This window comes from Abramis brama (genome assembly GCF_963993115.1).
Source record: "Abramis brama genome assembly, chromosome: 1".
NCBI classification, from domain to species: Eukaryota; Metazoa; Chordata; class Actinopteri; order Cypriniformes; family Leuciscidae; genus Abramis; species Abramis brama.
The window spans coordinates 48543418-48553383 of record NC_139963.1 but is presented as its reverse complement, the minus strand read 5'-3'; the positions used below and the strand labels follow the sequence as shown (position 1 = coordinate 48553383).

The 9966-nt window shown below is 38.7% G+C and overlaps 1 protein-coding gene across 1 annotated transcript; it reads right to left on the bottom strand.

The window, feature by feature from the left end:
• Positions 1-1385: 1385 nt before the first annotated feature.
• On the bottom strand, positions 1386-9480 carry LOC311097491 (interferon-induced very large GTPase 1-like; the record flags this gene model as incomplete). Its single annotated transcript, XM_084137197.1, has 3 exons — positions 1386-4558; positions 4625-6005; positions 9076-9480. The coding sequence occupies 3 exons, from the start codon at positions 9478-9480 to the stop codon at positions 1386-1388; spliced, it is 4959 nt and encodes a 1652-aa protein (XP_083993323.1).
• Positions 9481-9966: the final 486 nt, after the last annotated feature.

The window sequence follows — 9966 nt, the reverse complement described above, 5'->3', positions numbered from 1 at the left end:
CACATGCATTCATACATACAGGTTTAAAATTTGCCCACGTTTTAATCCCATAGAAAGTTAGATGGGCAGACACAAATATACACATTTGAAGGAGTTTATTGGATGGAACTGAAAGTACTAATGGGTTTTATATTTGTGTTTAAGTTTTAAGCAGATTTTAGAAAGCAGCTTTAAACTAAAGTAATTAGTAAAACATTTAAATCACTCACAATTTTCTCTAAAATAAAAATGACAAAAAAAGAAAACTGAAACTTTCACATCCCACCGCCTTTGCCACTACATAGTGATATCTGTATTAAAGAGTGGCCTAGTGTTAAACATATTCAAATCATCTTAATTCACAAGTTCACGTAATATTTTAATCCCATAGAAAGTTAGATGGGCAGACACAAAGATACACATTTGGAGGAGTTTATTGGAGGATACTGAAAGCACTAATGGGTATCATATTTGTGTTTAAGTTTTAAGCAGATTTTAGAAACCAATTTTAAAGTAATTAGTAAAAAAAATTAATTACTCAATGTTCTCTAAAATAAAAATGATAAAATTTTTTGGTTAAGATGCACAGTATATATCGTATATTCATAAGTTTGAAACCTTCACATTCCACCGCCTTTGCCACTACATAGTGATAACTGTATTAAAGAATGGGCTAGTGTTAAACATTCAAATCATCTTAATTCACAAGTTCACGTAATATTTGAATGGAAGAGAGGATTACTGTCTGTGATGGAGTGCTTGAACTCGAGACTTCACCTGAGCCGATCCCCAAAGTTACCCCCTTGACTTTCTTGACTTTAGTGGGAACCAGCTAAGGAGGTGTTGGTGTGGAAAACTGTCATAGGACAGTGGTAAGCAGTGGCTTATACAGTAGGCTATACGCTTATTCTAGCACTGATTGGTTGGATTAAATGAATATGTTCCTCCCAAACGTTTAAGAACTTAATTTTAATTTAAACAATTAACTTTGACACCCATAAAATACTAAATCTAAAATAAAACGCAATATAGGTAAAATTGAAAAAAACATTTTTTTTTAAATAACTGCAAAATAGTTGCCAGTATCTTTGAAATGACATCAAATGACACTTCTCACTGAAGTCTGGGATAATTGAGCTGCTTTCCAGTCATTATTTTAAAGTAGAATGTGGGAAAACTTTGAGTTCAGAGCTGTCTGGAACAGAGCATTTAAGTAGAGATCACTTTACAGATACTGATGTGATGAATATATTTTTTAAAAACAGAACCCTTCAAATCTTTAACTCATCTCTGATGTATTCTGTGAACTGAGGTATGATTTCAGACTCACTGAAGCGACAAACAGGTACTAATTTCAAAGTGTTCTGTGAGTCGAAAACCAAAAGAAACTTATTTTACTTGTTCATTTACATGTATTTATCCAAACTCTCAATAACTTCTTGTTTTGAGTATTTTCTCCATTCATCTGGAATCTCTCCTTCCCCCTCAAATGTTTTCTTGTGGTATTTTTCCAGATCTTTCTGGAATCTGCAGACAAACCACTTCCAGTAGGGCAGTTCAGTGAGATCAGGGGTGATGCTCCAGTCTGCATAAACTCCTCCTGCTCTTCTGTATTCTCTCCAGAGGACATTATCATCTGAGGCATTGGGATGAAAATATAGAGTGTGGTTTGCTACTGCTGATGTGCAGATATGAGTAGACAAGTTAGATGTATTATTGTAATATATTCCATTCAGACCAATACTACGATGAAAAGGAGCACTGTGATCTCCATAATGATTTTTTGTAGTGTGGGTACAGACGGCTCCACAGAACGGACACTGAACCCAACAGCACTGACAGAAGTGATCAAACAGAAGCTGATATGGTCTGAACTTACTGTCCAACTTTACTGGAAATGTCTCTGTGTTGAATCCACTGCTGATTTCAGACATTATAGTAGGAAGTTCTTGTCTTATCACATCTTCTAGGAGGTTGAAATCATCAACATCCTCATGTTTCACTCCACTGAGGTCTTTTTCAGAGAAGATCAGCACATCTGAGAGCTTCTGTGTGAAACTCTTCAACCACAAACCAACATCTCCTCTGTTCGCTTGAACATGTTCAGTAGATTCATGCGCTGCTTTCATGATCTTCTGCTGCAAGAGTTTAATGTTCTCCTTCATCTTGGGTAAAACACTGACACTGAACTTATCAGTGATGTACCGACTGACTTCATCTCTGATGAAACTCTTAACGTGATGACTGGGATAATTCATGTAATCCATGTATTTGACAAAATCCTCCTCTTCTGCCAGTGTCTTCAGGATGTGTTTCTCCAGATTTGATCTGTTTCCATTCAGTGATTCACAGTTTTTCATCAATTCATATGTCAGATATCTGGCAGTCTTCTTGTAGACACTCTGCTCAATGGGCTCTTTAAGTTTTTGACAGATGATCTTACCAAAAATGGGAGCTGATGTTGCTTCATGACAGTATTTCTGGAAAATACTATAGTACTCTTCTCTCTTCTTCTCAACATATATTCCAGGATCATTGGCTTCCTTGAACAGTCTTTGTTGGTCTTTGATCATCTTGTTTGCTCTCTCACAGATGGAAAGAACCAAATCAATGACAAATTCATTCTTGAACTCATATTTCACTCCTTTCTGATGTTCTGTTACTCTGTTCTTGATGTAACCTGTGAGTTGTTGAATGCAGCTGATGTTGTAGCCCATCTTTGTAATGTTAAATGACTCAATCATTTTGTCTGTCTGCTGTTCAACATCTGTGATTAATGACTTGATTTCAGCTTCCTTCTCTGGAGACAGAGTTCGACTGTATCCAAATGTTTTTTTAACTTTTCGGTAAGCACCCTTTACCACCTCTCTAACCCCCTTTTTTGTGGACTTTTTGAAAATAACATATTCACAATAACTCGACACAGTGAAAATCTTGGTGAAATCACTGTTCTCTTTAATGTGATCTACAGGAGCACTTTCATTGATGTTACTGAAGATATCCCTCACATCTCTCATTATGTCAATGTCTTTGATTGGAGGAGTGTCTGAGACAATCCTATTCACACTCTGTTCCCAAAACAATTCAAACTCTTTCTTTAGTGTTTCATCATCATTTACTTTGTCTTTGAGTTTTAAGGGAAGTTCTTTGCTCTTTTCATAGAGAGTGTTTTCATGATGTGTCCTCTGAGCATCAATCTTTTTCTTCAGGTCTCGCTGCTGAAGAATCCCAATTAATTTCTTTTTTGTTTCTCTCACAATGTTTTCCTGAACATCTTTGATTTTGATTTCAAATGACGTTTTCCACTGAATCAGTATTTCTGCATCTTTCTCAAAGAATTCAGACATTGATTTCTCCACTTCTTCACTTGTCGTCTTCAGTTCTGTTTGAAGATCAGTTTCCTCAACCTCATGAATTGCTTCATTTTCTATTTGGATGTGTAGTTTGTTCTCAGTTTCCATCATGGCACTGCGAAGACTCCAGGACCACTTGCTGTATTCGGTCTCCAGTTTCCTATAGGCTGAAATCTCCAGAGAATTTCTGAAGCTGAAGACAAATCGTTCCTTCAGTAAAGCCTCCCAGAGATCTTTAGTACGATTTTTTAAGTCTATTTGCATCATTCCATGTGATTTTGAGGCATGAGACATAATAGTTTCCTTCAGTTCTTGAATATTCTCGCAGTACTTTGGGTTTGGTGGTGCCATTGGTGGGCTGCCCTCCCAAAGATGAGCAAAATACTTCACATCATTCTGAACATCAAAGTCAATGACATCACTGAAACATTCAGCATCATACACTTCCTCTTTAGCAGCAAGTTTTGTCATCTCATCCAGTTTATCCTGCAGTCGTCTCCTTCCCTCCATGTTTTTCTCTCCAGCTGTGACGTCTGAAACGTTCTGATGCACAAACACACAACTGGGATTCAGTCTGACCTTCTTCATCCTCAGGAAGGCCTGAACAACAATCTGTAGAATGTCCTGCATCTCAGATGGGTTTTCTCCAAAGATGTTGATCAAGGTCAGATTTCCAAGACCAACAACAAATGTGGCCAATTCATTGTCATGATGTCTTGTTGAACTTCCAGCCAGTTCTAGAGCACGAAGACCCTCAGTATCAACAACCAGAATATAGTCAAAGTTCATCTGTGTTTTCATCTCGTCTGAGACTCTGACCAGCTGCATGAAAGCTCCTCTGGTGCACCTGCCAGCACTGACGGCAAACTGGAGTCCAAACATGGCATTCAGCATGGTGGATTTCCCAGAGCTCTGAAGCCCTAAAACTGACAGCACAAAGACTCTCTGGTCTCCCAGTTTCTGGATGAGTTTATCTAGAACAGCAGAAATCCAGATCACAGGAACATGAGCAGCATCTCCATCCATCAGCTCCAGTGGAAATCCAGAGATCATCATCTTTGCTGCAAGACTCGGGAGAGAAGAGAAGTCAAACTGCAGATCTTTCTTGTTCTTCTTCACAGATGAACATGATTCATAGATCTGACCGATCTCCCTCATGATGTGCTCCAAACCAAAGGATGCAGCTTGAAGTTTCCCAGATATTCTATCAAGTTCTGCTTGTTCAGCTGTCAGTTGTTCAGATTCATCATCATTGTCTTTCATTTGTAAGACTGCTGACCATTTTTCATTACACTTATGATGTAGATCAGAAAGGTCAGCTGAGATATATTCATCCATGATGATTCCGAGCCATTTAATGAAATACATCTTATATCCAGTATCTGTGTTCATTTCCTTAATGAAGAACTTCATAAACTCACTAATGTCAGATTCATGCTGCTGTTCACGGATTTTCTTCATCTCATTTTGTTTTCTACTGATGTCCATTTCCGTCTCATTTGCTCGAGGTCGATGTAGTTCTTTGTTCTTCTGACTCCACTGATGCCACAGTTTCCCCTGATGAGGCAGAAATGATTCTTTGATTTCTGTCAGATCTTTCTTCTCCAGTAAACTCATCATCTGCTGTGCTGCTTCTCTTCCTCTCCTACAGTCTTCATCATCTTCCTCATCTACTCTGATGTCTGAGTGTTTAGACACATCTTCAAGTCTGAAAGTGGAGGATGATTCTGAGAGACAATCATTTATAGCTCTTCTGAGTTCTTCAGATACATCTGACTGATTTGTGTTTTTCAGACCAATCCTATATTTTTTGTTTATCACAGTTACATCAGAATCATCCTCTGTAAAAAGACAAATGAGTGGCTTTGAGTCCTTGTAGAGTGGTTGAAGTTTTATCATGTTTTTGTCATTCTTCTGAAGTTGTGGTAGAAGAACAACATTGACTGAGGCCATTTCCGTGAGGATCTGCAGCTGTTTCTCATGATCTCCTGCATCACCGTGTAGATTACAGAACGCAACACAGTCCGTGAATTTATCATCATATGATCCAGAGGGGCAGAACCAGGTGATCTCCACCACTCCATCCATCAGGACTCTGGTTCTGCTGCTGCCTGGGCAGTTCCTGTGGAAGAACGTGTTGTGTTTCTCATTGATCAGACTGTTCATCAGCTGAGACTTGGATGAGGACACAGAGCCAAACCTAAAGAAAAACACCATTGGAGTTTGCGCCTTGTAGATCGGATGGGTTTGACTGATGATCTCATTGTTGGTGTTTCTCATCTTCCAGCTCTTGTTGATTTGTCTGAATGTCCAGAGAGGAAACTCAATTTGTTGTGTGTCTGGATCAGGAACAAGCAGAGGCAGAGCGTACTGACACTGGGACAGTTTAGTGACCATCAGCTGCTTCAGGAAACCATCAGCACAATGAAACACGGCCATCTGAACATCCATCGGGTGAATTTGTTTAGATTTACTGTTTTCTTTATTAGACACTGACCTTACATTTGAAAAAAAACCCTCTGCCTCTTGTCTTAATGAATCATAGCTGCCTTGTTCATTGTGTACTTCGTCATCGATTTCTTTAGTTTTAATGTATCTTGCTCTGTAGTCCATCATCAGTAGTTTTTGTATGTACGTTTGAATCAGTTCCTCTTCAGCACAAGACTCATGGGTCTGTAATGAATGTACAGAATTTAACTGAAGAATATCTGTAGCTCTCAGTTTATTGTGATGTCTGCCTTCAAGATGAAGTCTGTGAAATGTATCCATTTTTTTAGGCAGCCTTTCCTGTTGTAGATCTGTAGTGATTTCTAATGTTCCACAGTGCTTTATTTCTGCCTGCTGAAGAAATAAACAGTTAATTTACTTTGATTACTTTGTTTTTGTCTTAAAATGCCCCAATTATTCTATTTTAAAGTTTCCTGATGTTGTTTTAGAGTCTCTTACAACAGGTTTACATGCATCAAAGGTCAAAAAACTGTTTAATTCCTTCATAATATACATTTGCACATCACCACATTCTCAATGATTCTGAAACGACTAGCCATATGAATCAATCTCTCTAAATCCCTTCTTTCCGCGAGCTACTCTGCTCTAATTGGCCAGACAGCTCAGTTTGTTGTGATTGGTTTACCGTGTACAGCGCGAGTGTCGAAAACAACCCCACCCCCACCCACCCCCATTGCCATTACAACGTCAGCTCTGCGTGTCCTGACTGAGGCTTCCTACACCGCAAACTAAACACAGTAATGAACAATGACGCCGATTTGACCATATCAATTTGATTTCATTATAAAGGTCTCAACGCCCCTTATGACTTAGATGCATTCACTTATCACAAATGAATAAATTACTGTTGCTATTTAATTTCTTTTTAGTTTTTAAATATGAAAGCTAGAGTCTTAGAGCTTTCCAAGGATATATAGGGTGTTTCTCAATGCCAAGTATGCCAAATTCAAATCGGAACGAATTAAGTTCCGTAATTCTGCAAATGGAAAAGCAGCATTCTTGATAACGTCACTCAGCTCGCTCTGGCTACTCCAGTTATCTATGTATGTATATTTTAGGTAACCGAAAGACGAAATATGCTATAAAACACCACTCTGCCTCTTTTTGTTTTAATTTTAAAAATCTTAAACATAATAGCCACACAAATGTGGTTCAGGCAACGCCTACATTGTAACAAAACAAAATATAAAACACAACCCTGCCTCTTTTTGTTTACATTTAAAAAAAATATTAAACTTATTAATATATGGTTCGGGCATATGTACTCTAATTATCTTCACTGTAATACAATTAAACCTGACATAAAACACAACCCTGTCTCTTTTTTTTTTTGTTAAATGTCAGTTTTAATGATCAATAATAGCCATTATAAAAGTATAAGTAAATGGTATAAGAAGCTATACAATATGAAATAAAGCAAACAATTCATTCAAGTCAGCTCTAGTAGGCTACAACAGTAAAAAAAAAAAAAAAAAATAGCCTAAATAAATAGAGTTATGAAACTTCAATTTGCCCTAAGCCAAAATTATTTGCAAGGGAACTAATTATATATTCATGAGACAAAAGATGGCCCATTAGATAAGTATCATTTTGCTGTTGATTAACAGTAATTCTTAAGAAAATGACCCAGCATGCAATAATTTTACTGTAAATTTCTAACTATTAATTTATTATAAAATAATGCTCTTTAATCCTGTAAATTCCTGGAAAATTTTTACAGTGCACAATGAAAGCATCCAAACTGCAATATTTAGCATATACTGTATATGACAACTGCAAAGCATCAAATGTCTAAACAATATGATTTACACACTAAATTCAGCATAAACTCAGGCGTAATCTGCATATTTTATATGCTCAAGACAGACGTCACTAACTGAACCTCACAACGATTGGCTGCCCACGCATTTTTCACTTGATATTTAAAAAAATCTCAACACAATTTACTACTTGAGCATGAAGCTCAACTTCCATTGGAATTGATTGTATGTACACACACAATGTAGCAGTAATATTTTTAGAAGTAGTAAAATCAAACCTGAGTACTGTCGTCCCCCATCTCTGCATCATCGGTCATGAGCAGCATCTGTAAACTTCTCTGTAAACTGCGTTTATATATACACAATGTGATGTGGAAAATGTTTTGCATTCTTAACATCACCTGTTGTGGCAGTAAGAAAGTGAAAGAGTTTAAAGGTTATTGACTTTTGTGGGGAAGTCTTTGAGCTGAGGTCACCTTTTTGCTTATTAAGATGTGAATGTTTCATTTCTGCTATTTCTGTCTTTATTATTTTAATAATTCATAATTTATTGCTGCTGCTGATTGCAATTAGCTGCTGCTAATTGACTACATGCAATGATTGTTTTAATTATTGAAATAAACAGAATGATTGAGACGTAAATCTTGAAAAGTCAGTTTAACTGGAATGTAATGTTAAACTAGTTCTCTAGAAAAGTATTTCCTTATTCATTTTTTAGGGAAATAAACCATCTGTATTTCCTTCCCATCCAGTCAGACAGCATCTTAAGATTGCTGAAATTAGAAACCCAGCTAACAAATTATTTTCTAAAAATGTTCTAAGAACGTTTACATTTTTCAAACATTCTATTTTATGTATGGGAACGTGACAATATCCATTAAAAAAAAAAAACATTAAAAGGATGGTATGTTCCTAAAACATTTACAAACTAACTCAATATTCTAAGAAAGTTTATTTGTAATAATAATAATAATAATAATAATAATACATTTTATTTATATTGCACTTTTCTTAAACCCAAAGCGCTACAACGAGTACAGTACATACACTGCTCAAAAAAATAAAGGGAACACTTAAACAACACAATGTAACTCCAAGTCAATCACACTTCTGAGAAATCAGTCTGTCCACTTAGGAAGCAACACTGATTGACAATCAATTTCACATGCTGTTGTGCAAATGGGATAGACAACAGGTGGAAATTGTAGGCAATTAGCAAGACACCCCCAATAAAGGAGTGGTTCTACAGGTGGTGACCACAGACCACTTCTCAGTTCCTATGCTTCCTGGCTGATGTTTTGGTCACTTTTGAATGCTGGCGGTGCTTTCACTCTAGTGGTAGCATGAGACGGAGTCTACAACCCACACAAGTGGCTCAGGTAGTGCAGTTCATCCAGGATGGCACATCAATGTGAGCTGTGGCAAGAAGGTTTGCTGTGTCTGTCAGCGTAGTGTCCAGAGCATGGAGGCGCTACCAGGAGACAGGCCAGTACATCAGGAGATGTGGAGGAGGCCGTAGGAGGGCAACAATCCAGCAGCAGGACCGCTACCTCCGCCTTTGTGCAAGGAGGAACAGGAGGAGCACTGCCAGAGCCCTGCAAAATGACCTCCAGCAGGCCACAAATGTGCATGTGTCTGCTCAAACGTTCAGAAACAGACTCCATTAGGGTGGTATGAGGGCCCGACGTCCACAGGCAGGGGTTGTGCTTACAGCCCGACACCGTGCAGGACGTTTGGCATTTGCCAGAGAACACCAAGATTGTCAAATTCGCCACTGGCGCCCTGTGCTCTTCACAGATAAAAGCAGGTTTACACTGAGCACGTGACAGACGTGACAAAGTCTGGAGACGCCGTGGAGAACGTTCTGCTGCCTGCAACATCCTCCAGCATGACCAGTTTGGTAGTGGGTCATTAATGGTGTGGGGTGGCATTTCTTTGGGGGGCCGCACAGCCCTCCATGTGCTCGCCAGAGGTAGCCTGACTGCCATTAGGTACCGAGATGAGATCCTCAGACCCCATGTGAGAACATATGCTGGTGCGGTTGGCCCTGGGTTCCGCCTAATGCAAGACAATGCTAGACCTCATGTGGCTGGAGTGTGTCAGCAGTTCCTGCAAGACGAAGGTATTGGAGCGAGACCAGTCCATAGCATCATCCATCAACGTCAGGTTGCACCACAGACTGTCCAGGAGTTGGCAGATGCTTTAGTCCAGGTCTGGGAGGAGATCCCTCAGGAGACCATCCGCTACCTCATCAGGAGCATGCCCAGGTGTTGTAGGGAGGTCATACAGGCACGTGAAGGCCACACACACTACTGAGCCTCATTTTGACTTGTTTTAAGGACATTACATCAACGTTGGATCAGCCT